This window comes from Mizuhopecten yessoensis, unplaced genomic scaffold (genome assembly GCF_002113885.1).
Source record: "Mizuhopecten yessoensis strain PY_sf001 unplaced genomic scaffold, ASM211388v2 scaffold3949, whole genome shotgun sequence".
Classification (NCBI taxonomy): domain Eukaryota; kingdom Metazoa; phylum Mollusca; class Bivalvia; order Pectinida; family Pectinidae; genus Mizuhopecten; species Mizuhopecten yessoensis.
The window spans coordinates 1183402-1204040 of record NW_018405300.1 but is presented as its reverse complement, the minus strand read 5'-3'; the positions used below and the strand labels follow the sequence as shown (position 1 = coordinate 1204040).

General features: G+C 34.7%; 1 protein-coding gene across 5 annotated transcripts in view; it reads left to right on the top strand.

The window, feature by feature from the left end:
- Nucleotides 1-8835: 8835 nt before the first annotated feature.
- LOC110448229 (heparan-alpha-glucosaminide N-acetyltransferase-like) overlaps nt 8836-20639 on the top strand; it is a 35822-nt gene continuing 24018 nt past the window's right edge. For 4 of the 5 annotated variants that reach the window (XM_021494375.1, XM_021494377.1, XM_021494373.1 and 1 more), the window contains exons 1-7: nt 8836-8915; nt 10848-10999; nt 11679-11812; nt 15834-15961; nt 16944-17013; nt 17430-17487; nt 20391-20507. In XM_021494375.1, the coding sequence (XP_021350050.1) occupies nt 8873-8915; nt 10848-10999; nt 11679-11812; nt 15834-15961; nt 16944-17013; nt 17430-17487; nt 20391-20507 (702 nt within the window). In that variant the 5' untranslated portion in view covers nt 8836-8872. The remainder of the gene's footprint in view (nt 8916-10847; nt 11000-11678; nt 11813-15833; nt 15962-16943; nt 17014-17429; nt 17488-20390; nt 20508-20639) is intronic. The other variant, XM_021494376.1, reaches the window with a different exon arrangement.

Genomic DNA, 20639 nt, shown 5'->3' with positions numbered 1-20639 from the left:
CAAGTTCCGTGGTCTGACTTTCATACACGCACACATGGCTCACTATCAAAACTACCAATGATAATAGCAAAACATGGTCAGGGACTTGATGATTGTTTCTTTCGTATTATCATTTTCTGTTACAACTGCTACATGTACCACATGACTACCCGTATTATTTTGTGAATAATTCTATATAACACTCCAACGTATCGACTTATGTACCGTTTAACGTCAGAATTAAAACAATGGATGACAATACATAGACGTCAATAGACTTAAAGTCAAAATAATGGCATGTCGATGGTCGTAATGTGATGAAAACAACTTGAACTATTTTTATCATGTGAAATGAAAACTCATTAGTGATTTTAGAAAAATAAACTGTAGGCGCGTTGATTAATAGAATCTTCCCCTACTTTGAGGGTGTGATGGAGAAATCTCCAACCCGAGGGGTGATGTTTTTTGGCTGTCTAGCCCGAGGCTCTGCAACCAAAAAATCACCCCGAGGGTTGGAGATTTCTCTGTTACACCCTCAAGGTAGGGGATGATTGTTTTTCTCCCATCCTATTATTTCAGTCACAGCTACACCGACAGTAGTCTGCCATGTTTGTAAACAAATACGCATGTGGGGTATGCATATCGTCATTTACTTTTCATGACGTCACAATTACCGATGATGAATTGAACACGTGCTAATCGGCACGAGGCTTTCTCCCCCTAGGAAGTGACAAGCTGATCTTTCCCTGCTAAAACGGGAGACACACCTGTGAAGGGTGGGAGACACACCTGTGAAGGGTGGGAGACACACATGTGAAGGGTGGGAGAAACATGTATCAAACGCTAAAACATTTTTTTAAACGTGCAAACATTAATCATCATCATACTAGTGTTGTACATAAAAATTAGTAGAATACTGAAATGGCAATTTTCAAAATGAGCTAAAACTACCAAAATAGTATCATTTCTCTTTTTGTAATCATGTGCAAATTAAACAGGCATATATAAAAGAATGAAAATGGCAGAAATTCAATTGTCACTTAAAGATTGTTTATATAAAACTGAGGATTAAGTCAGGGGGTTGTTTTAGGGAATTTTCAAATGAAAAGGTTTTGTTTTCTCGATAATTTCCTTTCTAATTTATATTTTGAGTTGAAATTTACAACTTTACTCATTTGAGTACGCTTACATAAAATTCATATTCACAACACACTTTCCCTTTGTATTATACTGAGTTATGGCTTCTGGACACATCTCAAACTTGGCAATTTCAAATGTCTCTCAATCTTAAGTGAATTAAAAGATGCAAAACACCCTTCATATGCTATAGGTATGAGATATTAATAGTTAATATTGTACATTATATATATCATTATGATACTTGTTCAACACTTGTGGCTGAAGTGAGTTCCAGGTCCTAAGTTGTCTTCTTATTTATCAAAGTTAACTTACAAATAAAAAACGAGAGGCGCATTAATAACAAACAACGGTTGTCGAGAAAACACGAAAAGCAAATGATTGCAAGATGTATTAAAAGTGCCAAGAAAGTTTTGTATGCCATTTTTTCAATTCTAGTTGACATGTGGTTCTGATACAATGCAAGGAAGGGAAAACTATCACTGCTACGTTTTATAGACACAAAGTACTGAAGCATGTCAAAAGATTCTACATGACAAAGCGTCCAAGGAAGGGGTTGAATGACACCCAGCTAATTCATGACAATGCTTCATCCCATAAAAGCAATATTGCACAGGTGTTGTTTTAAAGAAAGAGGGGTATTACAGATTGACCACCCATTCTATTCATCGGATCTAAGTCCCTGTGACTTCTTCCTGTTTCCTGTAACGAAGAAAATGCTCTCTGGGAAACGGTATGCCTCTAGGAGTGCTCTGGGTAGTGCAATCTTCCAGAGTCTTCTCAGTATGTCAAGAGAGCGTTTACGTAATGGATGGGGCGGTTGCGAAAGTGCGTTTCTGCTAAGGCGGATACATCGAGGATCAAACTATAGAAATCATACATATGATTCCTGACACTACTGATAGAATTTATTTGATGGCCCTCGTAAGAGATCCAGTCACATGTACTTTCAATAGATGAAAACATCTTTGTTTAAAAGTTGTTTACGGATGTGATCAGTTTAAAACTGATAGAATATACTGACATGTGCTTACCTGCTATGATAATGAACAACGTTCCACACGTGTGCGAATCCATAGTATGTCAAATACTATGAGCTCTGCTTAGTCTGAATTCCTGAAGGTATTCCCTTTGTCCTCGGTTTGCTCTTAATATCAGTTTAAGATTCCTGAAATATTACATTTTCTAATCATATAAATGTACATGTAGTTTAATTTTGAAAGCAATCAAGAGGTAGCAGAGTGCAGTAGAAATGGCTTGCTCCTAAAAATAAAGGGCATGTCTCAGATAAACATGGATAGCGGATTTATCCTGCACAACACACCTACGTATGTATATATATATATATTTATAAACTACATTTTGAATACATTTTTTTTAGAAGAGTGATTTTTTTTTCAAAAAGTGATTTCCCCAGATTTGAGACTTGTGAAAACCATGGTTACCACATCAATTTAAGTGCTGATTTTGTTTTTAAGTTTTGATACATGTAATATTACAGGGGTTCTTCTAATATTACAGGGGTTCTTCATGGCCACCGTATGCTACTGTACACTGCTACCAGAGGTCCTAAGGGCCTGAAGACCCTCGCCTGTTTTTAAGTGTCCTTTCTTTATAAAGTTTCCTAGCATTATATATTAGCAAGCCTCTAGTTTAATATAATGACTGTACAGGCCTTTACAGTTCTTCATAAGTCGATGTTTTAGTACTCCAGGCTAGCAAGCTACACGCTATATACCAAACGTTCATCAGAAGAAAAACACTGTTTAAAATATATTGCAGAATTTAATGAAATAATGCACATGTCTGAAAACGGTGTACATGAAGTAGATATATATATNATTTATTTGATGGCCCTCGTAAGAGATCCAGTCACATGTACTTTCAATAGATGAAAACATCTTTGTTTAAAAGTTGTTTACGGATGTGATCAGTTTAAAACTGATAGAATATACTGACATGTGCTTACCTGCTATGATAATGAACAACGTTCCACACGTGTGCGAATCCATAGTATGTCAAATACTATGAGCTCTGCTTAGTCTGAATTCCTGAAGGTATTCCCTTTGTCCTCGGTTTGCTCTTAATATCAGTTTAAGATTCCTGAAATATTACATTTTCTAATCATATAAATGTACATGTAGTTTAATTTTGAAAGCAATCAAGAGGTAGCAGAGTGCAGTAGAAATGGCTTGCTCCTAAAAATAAAGGGCATGTCTCAGATAAACATGGATAGCGGATTTATCCTGCACAACACACCTACGTATGTATATATATATATATTTATAAACTACATTTTGAATACATTTTTTTTAGAAGAGTGATTTTTTTTTCAAAAAGTGATTTCCCCAGATTTGAGACTTGTGAAAACCATGGTTACCACATCAATTTAAGTGCTGATTTTGTTTTTAAGTTTTGATACATGTAATATTACAGGGGTTCTTCTAATATTACAGGGGTTCTTCATGGCCACCGTATGCTACTGTACACTGCTACCAGAGGTCCTAAGGGCCTGAAGACCCTCGCCTGTTTTTAAGTGTCCTTTCTTTATAAAGTTTCCTAGCATTATATATTAGCAAGCCTCTAGTTTAATATAATGACTGTACAGGCCTTTACAGTTCTTCATAAGTCGATGTTTTAGTACTCCAGGCTAGCAAGCTACACGCTATATACCAAACGTTCATCAGAAGAAAAACACTGTTTAAAATATATTGCAGAATTTAATGAAATAATGCACATGTCTGAAAACGGTGTACATGAAGTAGATATATATATGTATACACAACTTTAAAAAAGCACCGTTCAAAATCTTTTGCTGGATTTGATGAAGTGATGCACATGTCTAAAAACGTAAGAGTTAAGGTCCACCGAAAGATCTGAACAGCCAAACAAAAGAAGCTATAAAAAAAATCAACAGCTAAGAAACTCAAATTCTGAAACATAATACGCCTTACATATATACATTGACTTCATTCCATAATTGATTGAAGTAAGTTTCCAATATGGTCATTTTATTTACCTTTAAAATCAAACGAAACTCCCAAATGTTTTGTTACGTGACAGTGAAACAATTACAGTACACTTAATTGAAACGGACTAAATTGTTCACACGCGTACGTTTGACCTTTCAGTGAGCTTCACATGACAGCTCTGTTAGGCGATACAAAAAGTAGTCTACTTGTTTCGTCTGCTGGATAGGCGAACTACTTGGTAGTGAAGCGGGCGTAAAACCAATCAATCAATCAAGTCTACCTATTACTTGTCCTCGTGTCTGAATCAACCGCAATTTCGTACTCATGTCGGTATTGAAGAAAAACTGTTGACATTACCGAGGATTGTCAACAAGTGCACAATTCACATAAATGGAAACGAAAAACTAGCAAATGAAGAAAAAAAAAGAGGAAACATTTGTGTACAAATTTCGCCTGTCGGGAATGGCCATCATCGGTTTCAAAGCGAGAACAGTGGTCTAAGTGTTCAAGAAATATAACTCAAACACACTGAGATCTCTCAATTTAATTAGTTAATCTTACTTAATTATATTGATAGTAGGCCTTTTATTATATTTTTGTGTTGTTTAATTTAGGTTTTAGTCGAGGGTATTTGTTTTCAACTTGTATCGTCTAGTCATAAGTTTCAGCGCGTTACGTGTTTCCGCGCATCCATTTTATCATGCTATATCTCGTAACTACGTGACCTGCTGGACACAACACAAGGATATTTTAGACGTTTGGCAATCGTCTGTAAACTGACACAAATATTTTCGGAAATTCATTCGGAAAACATTCGAAATAATAACTGATTAAAAAACACGCATAAATATTCAGTTTTGCTTAATGCACTTTTTATCTTGCTCAAAATGAACCCATACCTGAAAAAACGGTGATATAATTCATTCATGAGCCGATCTTTGTGTAGTCTGACAAACGTGCGAAAATGTCGTATGCTAATGAGGCCACATCTCATCGCCGATTTTTTTCCACTTCCGAAGAGCCAATGAGACATTCTTATATCGATAAACACTGTTTGCAATGAAACGAAGACCTTGTAATGCAATGACATTCCAATTTTCACCAATTTTAAACAGAATAAAATGAGAAATAACTCGCCATCAACAAAAACTGTATAAGACTGCACAATAAAAAAATAACAGATTCTATCATAACTAGATAAATATAATAAACAAATTTATAAAACTACAAAAATTCGTTCAAGATGACATATTGAAAAATCAATGAAAAACGTGAAATTTTCAAAATTTTGTTTTTAAAATTAATTTGACGACCAAAGATTAAAAAAAAATCCAAACCAAACGAAGGTTTTGTTCTTGCAGGTCACTGTAGAGAATTTCTTTTAAATCTATTCGAGTTATCTTTCTTCGAACACTAGTAAATCAAAACAGACACGCGGAAACATTATGGCTACTACCGACGGGTAAAATTTGTTAAAAAATGTTTGTTCTGATTTTTTTTTATACAGTTTTATATTGCTATTGCTAGTTTTTTGTTTCTATTAGTAGATTGTGTACATGTCTATGACATTCATCTGCAATTTCAACAGTATTCTACTGTACCGATATGAGTACGAAATCGCGGCTGCTTCTTAAGTGCGCGCAGAAACCGGTAACACGAAGATACATGTATTATTTTTCACAAATCGGTATCAAATGCCAAAACAGCGGCCAATGTTTGCACGGCATCAAAATGAATATATATTTAAGTTTATACCGTACCTGAATGTATCCGTTAACCTCTCAGTTCATCTCCTCCTTATCGGACGTCGGTGTTTTTCTGACGCAACTATGACGTCATCCGATTCCCTCTGACGTTTTTAAAACAATGACGTCACGAGCCCTTTCCACGTAGGCTTACAATGTAGTTAAATTAAGATTTTTGCAATATGAAATCATCTGAATTTTTTCATTCATATCTTATCAATGCAGAATTAAGATTGCACAACAAAGAAACAAGTTAGTGTAATATAATTACGACATAGCAGTTTCATAATTTAACGATAGAATTGTCTGAGTATCTGGCGTATTGACGTACGTAATTTATTATTATCGAGGCCTTGTAGTCTGTGCCAAATCATTCTTTCCCAAAAGAACGGCACTGTATAGATCAATAGGTCGACCACAGTGTTTCCCAACCTGCTTCAAATAATAGTTTACATGACTGTGTTTACTACGTGATTTTAATCGGCTATCATTTATTCTTGTGTTATAATGTATATCACATTACCAGACCTTAAAGCATTACTGAAAGATCATGTTTTTCCCCACTGGAATAAAATATAGTTGTTGACCAGTGTCACATTGTAGCATTCTTCACATAATAAAACCACACATTATAGCTAGTTCCACACGATTCTAACACGTTCGTCACTGCCAATATCCCGCACCACTAAGTTACACGGAAATAACGTTAACCTACGTGTTATTACTGAAAGAATGAAAATGAGTGTGGCATAGAACTTCCAGGCGAAGATTATCGTATATTGTGTGACCTCACAACGCATCAAAATACCGTACGCACTTCGTGAACACATCGGACGCACACGGTGCGCATAACACTGCCATCGAACAGCCGTTCGCCCCGTTGCGCACTTATATGCGCACACAAATGTACCAAAATTGGGAAATATGTGTACGTCGTTAAGCTTGTCTCAGAGCTGTAAGTGTTTTCCTTGCTCATTTTGACAGTCACGCCACGTAGATATAGAGACAACCAACAGGTTTGGAATGTTAAATGACCTTTGGCATTTGTATGGGGATGGATTGGTGGATCTTAATTGACCTAAGTACAAATTGATGGTGTGTATGGACTTTTAGTGTTACCCAATCAGACTGAAATCTGGAGTGGGAATGGTAACGAGCTCGAGGGCCGTACTAAGTAAGAAATAATCAATGTATGTGCATGTATTATGGTGGAATATATAATAAGGATGAGAAAATTTTGGAAAAGTAATTTAGCCAAGGCATATATTGTTTATTGTATTCTAAACATATTTGATAATTATTGAAAACTATATTTACTATTCACTGATAATAATATCATATTCAATAAACTTTAATTATAGTAGATACAGCAATTATAAGTGCATACAAATGCAAGACCACACACTTATAAATCGCGGAGCGCACGAGTGGATGCTTTCTGATTCGTTTGAAAATAATAGTGTGTGGTTTTGCTTTTATCACATACCTTCCGTATTTAGTAGAGATCGATACAAAGATTTTATAAACTTTGATATTTTTTGCAAATACATGTGCAATACAGAACGTTGTATTACTATAACAAGATTCAATAGGTATGTGATAAAAATTCAATCCTATAGTGGAATTCTGATGGAATATTTCAATATTGCTTGCATATTACATGATTGTGCTTACTTATCTACAGATCTATACATAACTATACTTTATGTTCAAACCCAATTTTAATATTCATTGTTTATTATCTGTTATTTTTTGAAATGTATGCATTTCCACTTTCCAGGGAGACGGTTTGTATAGGCTTAGCGTGCCAACTGCCAAATTCCCATTAAATCTGATCGATTCAATGAAATATTTTGAAATGAAACACCACGTACATGTGTAAATAAGGAATGAACGACGTTGTTTTCAATTTCATGCTGGCATGAATGTAAATCGATAACATACATATTCCATGAAGGCCCTTTACTTTCTATTTTTTGTTGTTGTTGTTATTATTGTTGTTGTTGCTGTTGTTGTTATATATATGTAGATATTCATTTTTATTTTTTTATATCGAAGTTTCTGCCGTCAGTACAATCGAGATTGATGTAACGGACTAACATAACCAAAGTGTGTGAGGCGGGAGGAGATGCTTCGAAATGACACTGATCAAATTGCGTTCAAAGCTCTATGAACGCATTTTGTTCTAGTAATGCTTATAAATATACAGGTGGTACTAAAATACGCATAATTAGAAACACGCACAAAAATGAATCATTAAAAACGCAAAGCAAATTTGCATATATAGACTACGTACATGTAGATGCTAATATAACTAAAATTACCTCATAAAAAGTATCTTCGATTCAGTTCTATTCAATTCAGTTAGTTTATTAAAGTATCACGTATACAGGGTACAATTACATAAAACGAGTCAGCTCACCCATCCTTGTCAAGCTGATCCAGTCTACTTTGAGACGTACATGTATGAGGCACTTTCATCCTTCCCTTACTCTCATTGCTATAAATTTATGTAATATATGACATATACAGAATTACATTAAAAACTATAAACAACACAGTTCTCTTACCACGCATTGTCAAAAAAATATATACATCAAATGTAATAAAAGAAGATAGCATGTATACTGTTATCACAGACTTAGATAGCTAATCTAATTCCGTGCTGTTACATAATTATTCAATAGTCATTCACATTGCTTATGGTGCATGATTAATGAGTCATGAAAACATGCTAAAATCATGATGGTTCAAGGGGAAATTTCATTATACACTGTAGTCACCGACAAACTACAAAATGTTTATAAATTTCATTACATTCAATGGAAACCCTGTTCAAGCCCGGAAATTTCAGTGAAATCACTTTTTGAAACAACCTTCTAGTTCAGAGTTATCTGTAGATTTTTTTTATATTTATAACATATACATGTACGGTACCAAACTTTTATAAGTACGAAACCCCTCAAAACAAACCATTGACTAACTGCCCCCGTATGGAGCCCCACACGTATAGGTCATGTGACACCATCTTGTGACAAAATGGCGGCGCCCAGTATGAAAGTTGCAGTGTTATTGCTGTCTGGTAAGTGATAATGACATTCACACTAATGTTGACGGAATATAACTAATTTATGTGTGTATTAAACAACACCAACAACTTTGGATTAATCTCTTTATTTAGTCGGTAAATAGCTCTTTAGAGCTAATGTTATATGTTACAGATACAGATACAGAAGCTTTATTTTACGTCGAATATTATAAACATACAACATAAGCTACGAAGAGCTTGTATTTCGACAAATAGCTCTTTAGAGCTAATGTTATATGTTACAAATTGTCCGACTCTAAACAAATATTATTTGATTTGATTTGATTTGATCTCTACAATTCAATTCATGTTACCCACAGACTGAAAGATCCAGACCTAGAGTCGGAAACTGTATTGGGACCCGGGTCGTTTCGCCCTTAATCACCGTTCTCACAACGGGTCGTTTCGTCCTAAATTAAGTTCGTTCAAGTGGGGTTTTTTTTCGCCCTAATATAAATACTGTTTTAAGTTATAAATTTCAATTGAAATGTTATTAATGATTTAAAAAGAAAGTATCATGGACTAAAATCTTTTCGCCCTCTAAAAATATTTTTGGGGCAAAACAACTTAATTAGTGCGAATTAAGATACAAGATACAAGCTAGAAGCTTTATTTAGAATCGCATACATATCAACATGGAACATTAGCTCTTGAGAGCTATTATTGCGACAAACATAAGTATATAAAATAACAATAACATGATGTAATAGTATTAGTAGTAATTAAATGAGTTAATATAAATTAAATAGCATAGCAGACATTTTTTTCATTACAGAAAAATACACGGTAATATCACATGTAAGTTAGAATCAATTGCACAATTTAATTTTCTAATGTTATCAATACATAAAATATTATATTAATCCAAGCAATTTCTATCAGTCTATTTACCTAAAAATGCTATACCTGATTTTAACACTAAATGGTTAAAAGTCAGTCAGCAGTAGAGGTACGTGCGACAGATTGAACAGCTACAGATGGGTCCGTGGATCATTCTCCTGAAACCCGGAAAGTTGTCTACCTTCCGGAACTCATTTGGGAGAGTGTTCCACACCCTAGTAGCCTCAAATGTGAATTAAACGACTCGGTGGGAAAACAGCCTGCCACCCTTACATGAAACTTTTTAACGCTCATGATCTGGATTGGTATAATTTGGCCTCATTAGCGATTATAGATAAGATTGACTATTAGATCTCTATTCAGAAGAATATTTATAGTTTAAATAGATTTTCTAAGGATTCAACATCTGTGACCTGCACATATTTCAGTATAATTTGAATTACCTTATGTTCACACTTTTTAGCTTATCATAAAGCTTTGAATATTAAAACACTCTTTAAACTTGATAACTTTGAAACATTTACCGGTAAGTACTCTGTACTGAAATGACCTGCAGCTGTATTTTGACCACCTAGCTTATAGTCTCATTTCATCGCTGCAAACTTTGCTGGACTGACTCATTAATTTAATAATTCTGTATCCAACTCATGATCAATGTAGTTGTATTTATTTTCATTTGTAGATAGCTATAGTCTAACCAGTTTTGCATTTTTCTCCAAAATTTGGATGCGACAGACTCAAGTAGCAAAGTCATGCAGATATAAGAAATACAAAAACAACCTGCTAATGCTTCCCGTTTCAATTGAAAAAAAATTGTCTGAATCTAAATAAAATACAATTTTACCACACATAGGACTGTACCCTCTTTCGTGTTTCTTTTCTTTTATCAGCTAGCATCTCTTACCTGAAGTTTATGAAAACAGCAAAAAAGGTTGAGATACAACAATTCTTTCCAGAAATATATTTTTATAAAATGAATCTGTGTAAAATATGTGAAATCAAATTTACCAGGTAATGTAACAAAAAATACCAGGATTTAGTAACCTAACATATAACTAACTGGTCAATACTGAATCTTGCTTTCAGTGTTTTCCATGGTGCTGGCCAGGCTGGAGGATGATTTGTTGTGTAGCTCTACCAGTATTCCCCCAAACAAGATGGACAGGGCCAAACTGACCATTATATCGAAGTTCCCAAATGATATCATTTTATGGACGCAGACTACAGAATGCCATGGAGTATGTATATATACAGAGGTCCCTAACAAGTCACAGTCTGTTATTCATCTTGCTGTCATTAGTTTTTCTTAAGTTAAAATTACAGGGGTTTTACCAACTCCTATAACATAAGAGGCTGCTGGTCAACCTTTTTTCTATCGGAAAGTATCTCGCCGTGTAAACCTCTAACGCTGTTGGAATATAGTTTTACCAAGTGTTGTTTGTAACTTTTGAAAATAAAATAATGAGAGCAAGGTAAATATGATGATTCTGATAATTTCATGTATAACCAACCTTTACGAGTCACGAATTCTGTTTATTCAGTATAACTTTTTTTTTTTATTATTATTTTTTTATGTTTTATTTATGAGCCACCGTCCATGACCTTTGAATTTCCAGCACACAGTCATACACTCTAATTAGTTTGACAAATTATAAATAAAATAAATAGTAATGGTTTCAAAGAGTTTGGTGCCTAGACTATTTCTTTGCACTGATTGGAGTCATTCATGTTTGAGGTAAACCATTGTATTTATTTCAGTGTATGTTGACTACTGACTGTCATACAATGAAACTGTTGTAACTGATCATGTCTCCAAACAGAAATAATTCTTCAAATTTTTAGTCTGATTTGTGATGAAATCTTTGTAACTGATTATGATAAAGGATTGATGTATTTATTTATTTTTTGTTCAACTAGTGTAAATTAAAGAAAACTGTTGGAATTGAGAGCAACACCAACTGTACTGTGAGTCTGGATACAAGATGGAAGATGCAGTACCAGATTACGCATGATGTTGACAAAGCTCATCCCCCGCAAGAGGGCAGCTGTCCGTAAGTTCACACATTGATTTATTGTAAGAGGTGTTGTAAGAGGTGTTGTAAGAGGTGTTGCAATAAAAGGTGTCCACATTTGTATGTAACAGATTACAGTTATCACTGACGTGATATTTTGTATTGTAGTCGGTCATCTTCCTGGTCATTGACATGTAGTGTAGTTAAATGTCATAGCCAGGATCAAATCATTTCACTGGGATGTTACTCCAAGCAATGACTTTTGGATGGCTGAAATGTAATGGCCTCTTGCAATATGGTTGAGCTGACATTAAATGTTTACCTTTGCTGGCAGCTTGTCCATACAGCTCCATCTCTCTAATACTTAAATGTCCAACAGTCGTCAAACTTCATAGGGGGATAAATCTTGAGGAGTACATACTACATTATACATGTATAGCAAATGTAGGTCACTGTGACCTATATTTTCCACTGGCCTGATTTGGTTTGACTTAACATATACTGATCAATAGCTGTCTTTTTTTGGGGTATACTTTGGATTTAGATCCATTTCCATCAAAGAGGAAGCAGGACATATACATGTATATGTTTTCAACATTTTCTAGATTGAATGATTTTTTTTAGCTAGATTGCATTGGTTCATGACTAGACTGAATGGTGCATAATATTCTCATGTATAATACATTGACAGAACTTTGGAAAAAAAAGAAATTCTGGAAAAATATCAGTATTAGTACTATAATCTGTACAGAGGAAGGGATATAAAATAAACTCATCTTTAGCTATGCTATATCTATACACCTGTGGTAATGATAGTAAAGAGATAAGGAAGTGTCTAGGGAGGGCATTCTAGATGAGATAAGACTTACATTACAGAACTGACTAAGAGATAAGAAACACTAAATGACAGGTGTGATAGGGGGTATTGACTTGTGTGATAGGGTATTGTCAGACATTTCTCACATAAGCCAGAACACATTCATGTATATACAGTATATTACCTGTCAAAACTGTTCTCTGTCTTATATATATATATATATGTATAGTAGATAATAAAGAAATAAGTCCTTGCGAAGGAAAATATAGAATAAAAACATAAATTTTTCAGATCGTCCGCTAGGCCTTTCTGCCTTCTAGGGCTTCTTCAGGCGGATTGATCCTATACATATATATATATATATAATTTTACTGTGTCTAATATAGATATATACACATATATAAACAAAGAAGTATTAATGACCGTACAGGAAAAAGATTTTGTCAAATTTTCAAGACAATCCACCCCTTTTTATCAAGACAGAAACATTAACAATTAAATAACACAATCACAATATATAACACAGAAGATAAACAGTCACCGCGAGATGATACTACATCACAAATTACATAACAGAATACCAGTTATTACTTGCATACAATGCTGTTATTTAATTTGCGATGAAAAAACAGCTACGACAAAATTCTGTTTCACTATAATTGACAAGGCAAAATAAAATGCAATACAAGAAATCTGTTAGATAATGATGCTAGTAAATATTTCTTAAGGGTCATGATCAGACTACATCACAATCACAATATGTAACATGGAAGATAAACAGTCAGCGCGAGATGATGCTACATCACAATCACAATATGTAACATGGAAGATAAACAGTCAGCGCGAGATGATGCTACATCACAATATACAACACAGAAGATAAACACTCACCGTGAGTTCATACTACATCACAAAATAAATAACAGAAAACCAGTTATTACTTATATACAATTCTGTTATTTAATTTGCGATGAAAAAACAGCTACGACAAAATTCTGTTTCACTATAATTGACAAGGCAAAATAAAATGCAATACAAGAAATCTGTTAGATAATGATGCTAGTAAATATTTCTTAAGGGTCATGATCAGACTACATCACAATCACAATATGTAACATGGAAGATAAACAGTCAGCGCGAGATGATGCTACATCACAATCACAATATATAACATGGAAGATAAACAGTCAGCGCGAGATGATGCTACATCACAATATATCACACAGAAGATAACAGTCACCGTGGGATTAAACTACATCACAATATATAAAACAATAGATAAACAGTCACCATGAGATGATGCTACATCACAATATACAACACAGAAGATAAATAGTCACCGTGAGATCATAGTACATCACAAAATACATAACAGAAAACCAGTTATTACTTATATACAATTCTGTTATTTAATTTGTGATGAAAAAACAGCTACGACAAAATTCTGTTTCACTATAATTGACAAGGCAAAATAAAATGCAATACAAGAAATCTGTTAGATAATGATACTAGTAAATATTTCTTAAGGGTCATGATCAGACTACATCACAATCACAATATATAACACAGAAGAGAAACAGTCACCGTGAGTTCATACTACATCACAAAATACATAACAGAAAACCAGTTATTACTTATATACAATGCTGTTATTTAATTTGCGATGAAAAAACAGCTACGACAAAATTCTGTTTCACTATAATTGACAAGGCAAAATAAAATGCAATACAAGAAATCTGTTAGATAATGATGCTAGTAAATATTTCTTAAGGGTCATGATCAGACTACATCACAATCACAATATATAACACGATGCCTTGTTTTGTTTTATTTTATTGTTGAAGCATATAATAAAACAGTTATGGGCTTTTGTGCTGGTAAATATGATGTGATATGAACCTGAAAGAGTGATATTGACTGAGGCGAAGCCGAGGTCAATATCACTCTTTCAGGTTCATATCACATCATATTCACCAGCACAAAAGTCCATAACTGTATAATATACAGTTAACACAGAAGATAACCAGTCACCGTGAGATGATGCTACTTCACAATATATAACACGATGCCTTGTTTTGTTTTATTTTATTGTTGAAGCATATAATAAAACAGTTATGGGCTTTTGTGCTGGTAAATATGATGTGATATGAACCTGAAAGAGTGATATTGACCTCGGCTTCGCCTCAGTCAATATCACTCTTTCAGGTTCATATCACATCATATTCACCAGCACAAAAGTCCATAACTGTATAATATACATGTAACACAGAAGATAACCAGTCACCGTGAGATCATAGTACATCACAAAATACATAACAGAAAACCAGTTATTACTTATATACAATTCTGTTATTTAATTTGTGATGAAAAATCAGCTCCGACAAAATTCTGTTTCACTATAATTGACAAGGCAAAATAAAATGCAATACAAGAAATCTGTTAGATAATGATGCTAGTAAATATTTCTTAAGGGTCATGATCAGACTACATCACAATCACAATATATAACACAGAGGATAAACAGTCAGCGTGAGATCATACTAGATCACAATATATAACATGGAAGATAAACAGTCACCATGAGATGATGCTACATCACAATATATATAACACAGAAGAGAAACAGTCACCGTGAGATTCTACTATATCACAATCACAATATATAACTCAGAAGATAAACAGTCAGCGCGAGATGATGCTACATCACAATCACAATATATAACATGGAAGATAAACAGTCAGCGCGAGATGATGCTACATCACAATCACAATATATAACTCAGAAGATAAACAGTCGCCGTGAGATCATACTACATCGCAATATATAACATGGAAGATAAACAGTCACCGTGAGATCATACTACATCACAAAATACATAACAGAAAACCAGTTATTACTTATATACAATTCTGTTATTTAATTTGTGATGAAAAAACAGCTACGACAAAATTCTGTTTCACTATAATTGACAAGGCAAAATAAAATGCAATACAAGAAATCTGTTAGATAATGATACTAGTAAATATTTCTTAAGGGTCATGATCAGGTTTAGATATGTATCTTCCTCTGGTAAAATATTGATCTGGTCAGATTTATAGCTAAATTTGACCTAGTGTTTTCAGCTTATCAAAGATGGAAGAGGGACAGATTTTAAGTACAATAATGTGTGTTTTTTGTGAATCAAAGCTGATTAAATTTCAGCAGTTATACTGAATCATTAAACATCTCAATATTTTTTTAAGGAAAGTGACTTTAAAGTTGGATGAATATGGTATCTACTACATCTATGTCCAAAGAAATCCTCATAACAGTTCCTTCATCAAATGTGATGCTGCACTGCAGATGAACATGTCAGCTGATAGTAGCATTCGTAAGTGTTTTGTCAGGAACGGGGGTATGATTTAAAACAGAAAAAATGTTATGTGTTGAGACAGGAATACTTGTATGTCTAGAAAGGGACTTTGTATGTGATGGAACAGGAACCATGATAACAGTTGGGAGAGGAACATGTAAGTGTGAGACAGTAACTGTGTATATAAGTATTGTAACATAACTGTTTAGACATTAACATTTATCAGTGTTGAAACAGGAACCTCCATAAGTGATGAAACAGTCTTTCGTAATTGTTTAGGGCATTGTTGTATTCCGTCTTTGCGTTTTGCAGAGTTATCCCCTCTTGGGAGCAGGTATTGATTGTTACGTCATTGGTTTGTGTGAGAAAATTACGTCGTTTTCTCAAAAATTGATGACGTTACTCTCACAAACAAGTGACGTAACAATCAATACCTGCTCCCAAGAGAAGATAACTCTGCAATACGCAAAGACGGAATTGTCGTTGTCACAGATTTTTTGACAACTCGACGACTAAAAGAACTGAGGTATGACATGTGAATTTAATTCATCGTGGAAGATGGAACAGTCTGTTGTTAAAAAACATCATGGATATCAGTGAGAGGAATCATGAGATTATTGTATATCAGTGAGAGGAATCATGAGATTATTGTATATCAGTGAGAGGAATCATGAGATTATTGTATATCAGTGAGAGGAATCATGAGATTATTGTATATCAGTGAGAGGAATCATGAGATTATTGTATATCAGTGAGAGGAATCATGAGATTATTGTATATCAGTGAGAGGAATCATGAGATTATTGTGTTCAATCGTTACACTACAGTGTCTAAGAAACAACTCTTGTCATGTTTAATCATTATAATGTCTGTGTAATGTTTAATTATTACATTTTCAACTGCTCAAGAATGATTATTTATAGGAAAGTCTGATTTACTATGAAGAGTAGATGTGTATGAGGATACATTTTTGAACTATTTTTAACTTTATATTCTCTAGCTATATATGTGGCCATAGGGATCTTTGTAGGCGTGGCGTTGATCTGGGTGTTCGCTATCAATTGTCACAGGTAAGTATGAGTTGACCTGGCCCAAGGACTTACCTCATCTTGTCTATATGCTTTTGTCATCTTTTTCGTAGATAGATTCTTTAAAATGATTTAGAAATGTTCCTCTCATTTATTTACCGTGGTGAACTTTGTCCTAATGAATGTCACTGACTTCCATTTCATTGCGGTTTTACACTTTTTGAAAACATAACAGATTTTTCTTAAAGAATCATGATAATTTTGTTTCTGTAGAAAGTTGGAAAGTTGGTGAAGCTAAGCAGGCAAATAAACACTTGTTAAAGGTGTGATGCTGTGTGATAGACATCTGCTATACATAGTACAAGTTTTACTTTGATGATCCTGTATATATATCTATTGGTATCCACTCTAAGAGCAGGAACCCCTGTCACTCAAATTCAGCCTTGTTTCTGTTGTAGACGACACTGGTGGAACAGAATGTTACTAAGTGCTGGAGCAGAGCGCCTGATAGATCCGGTAGGTGATCTTACTCTCAGTATATACTTATAGTTGCCTTGCTGTTTAGTTTATGTCTTACCCAACATACAAAACTATAAGTTATATGATAAATGCACCATTGCTGCCTCTGCCTGATCTTTATAAGAACCTCACATTTTTTATTTAAGCCTGCATGTGTCACACATTGTCTGTCAACTAAACTAATGCATTAATTGATTAAGACAGACTATATAAAGAGTTATAGCCTTTCTTCCACCATGCATTACTTTATCTGGAATATGTCTAATATGTCTTGGGATGGTCGCGTGTTGGTTACTGAAGTTGGGTCTCCTGCACGAATATACAGAGTTATTGCCCTTTTCATGTTTTATACCAACATTTGTGTCTTGAGGGGGATTATAGATTACTTTCAATCATTTGCTTTGTTAATTAAAACATCCAAGGAAACCTTTGGCTTTTGTCTGATTGTTCATCAGGAATATCAAACTACATTTGAACACAATTTGTTGGCAATGTGTGTTTTGATTGGTAACGGTTCATCTTCTAATCAATGATGGAAACATGATTTATAGATGTTAACCCCACTACCACCACAATAAGGCCACATCCCATTTGTAACCAGAGAAAAACGATGATTCTAGCATGTAACATAATTACGCCATGTTGTTTTATTGAAGAAAAGGATGATACAAATTGACTGTATTTGTTTAATATTTATTTAAGGATTGGACAACCAATACTTATATTTGCATTTTATGTTGATCAACTTACAGTTCACACAGAAATAAAGACATAATATTAGTCTGAACACGTTTCAGCGTCAGGGTAAATCCATGCAGAGAACAGCCACCAGTAGACAATGGAGCAGTGCAATCTCCAACGTTACAGTTATGATGTCATAAACGTAGCGACGTCACAATGGCCCAATGTATGTTATAAGGAATTAACATACATTGGGCCCAGTATAGTCCGAATTATTCTGACATTTTATCGACTTTTTTATATCGGCCTGTCGTCGTTTAACATCAGAACTCCAGCCCTCTATAATATGCGGGAAATATGCGACCCGCGNAACGTACATTTGGCCCAGTATAGTCCGAATTATTCTGACGTTATTGACTTTTTTATATCGGTCTGTCGTCGATTAACATCAGAACTCCGGCCCTCTATAATATGCGGGAAACATGCGCCCCGCGCCCGGAGAGCACTTCAAACTGATATTTTAGAAACAAATCGTAACTTTCACACACATGTCACACATGGATCGAAAGATCTATTCTTTATATGAAGCACAAGATGAACATAAATTACATGCCTCAAACAACCAATACAATCACTAAAAACATATTTTTTCAAACTTGCTCTGTTTTACTCTAGTTTTTTGATAGCCCGCCTTCTAATGCCGCGTGACTAAAATCTCGCCAGCCTACGTCATAACGTTGGGAAATACCTTCGGTAATGCGAGATCTCGTCAAGTCATGTGACATTGCTCATGTCCTAATTTCCATTAAAAACATGGGTTGGTATAGAAAACGTTGGAAAATACTGTTAGAAATGATCTTTGAAACATGTTATTGATACCACCTAATGCATAAAGAATAGATCTTTGGATCCATGTACGACATGTGTGTGAAAGTGACGATTTGTTTCTAAAATATCAGTTTGAAGTGCGCTCCGGGCACAGGTCGCATATTTCCTGCATATTATAGAGGGCCGGAGTTCTGACGTTAATCGACGACAGACCGATATAAAAAAGTTGATAAAACGTCAGAATAATTTGGACTAGGCCCAGTAGAAACATCTAGGCTCTTTGCAGTGGAAATGTAAATAATGAAAATTATTCATTTATTCATTAGAAAGTACTTTCATACATACTTGCACTGATATCAGTGTTTTATTATACACTCAGTAAAGAAAGAAAGTTGAACACTTCCCCTTGAGGACAACCTATATAACAACATTTTTGTAGTATATATGTCAGTGGTGGAAATCCTACCAGTTCAAGCAACATTAAAATCATTCAAGCATGGAAAGCCTGCATTGGCCCAAGATTAACGAAAAAGTTTCTCAAACTACCGCGGGTACTCTAAAAGTATACCAGTGATTGGTAAAAAACACACAATCTTTCTTTCTCCCTATACTAATTGAAAACTCATAAAAATTATCACCAATGCACATTTTTAACGATGGCACGGCTGTTGCACACTCTTTTTTCCTTGAGTTGTTTTACACTTACTGATGTCAAAGGTTGTAGTTTATAAATTTTAAGTGGATTTTGTCAACAATCTTTAGGCATGTTATATTGGATACTAATAGGTTTATCACACTGACACCTTAGGGGGTACAAAGTGGTTGAGGTGTCAGACAATCTGTGATCACTAGCCCTCTACCACTGGGTCACGGGTTCGAGGCCTACTTTGGGGAGTTGCCAGGTTCTGGCTGCAGCTGCTTATAGGATTTATAGCACAAACAAACTTAGCCAAACACTTTACTTATATAGTTAGAGGATGAATGTTTGAACAATATTTATCAAGAAGATATGCAGAATGTTGCTAAGCAACACAAAAACAGCTAGTCTGTAGCTATGTATGCCCTTTTTATTTAAGATTTACTTGTATATTCACCGGGATCTCAAGCTCACTTCAAAATTTGGAGAAGTTCTGCACAACTTAGGTTATCAGGGTACACTTGTTGGCATATATAGTTAACAAAAATAGGAAATCTTGATGCTTAGTAACAATGAGATGAAAGTGTTGTTGTGGTATGAATGTTGGAAGATGTTACTTCCTGCTCTCATAAGTCATTATACTTTCCTCCTCATGGGATAGTATATATATATAATACCAGTCACCTTCAGAATCACCTTGACACTTCCAAACCAAAGTCTATTTTGGGTAAATTTGACCCATTTTCCCTCACAGCCTCTCAATGATACTAAGGAACAGGGAGAACTTATCAAGGGAAAGCAAACAGCAGGCAGTGGGAGAGCTGTGAGGCAGCGCCTTGGCCGCACTAGACAGTCCCAGACTAAGGGGAGGGTGAGTTGTAGGCTTAGACTATTCCTGTGTGGTTGTCACTGTGGGTACCACTGTCCTCCTACCTGGTTGTCAGTAGTCTGTGTGGTTGTCACTGTAGGTACCACTGTCCTCCTACCTGGTTGTCAGTAGTCT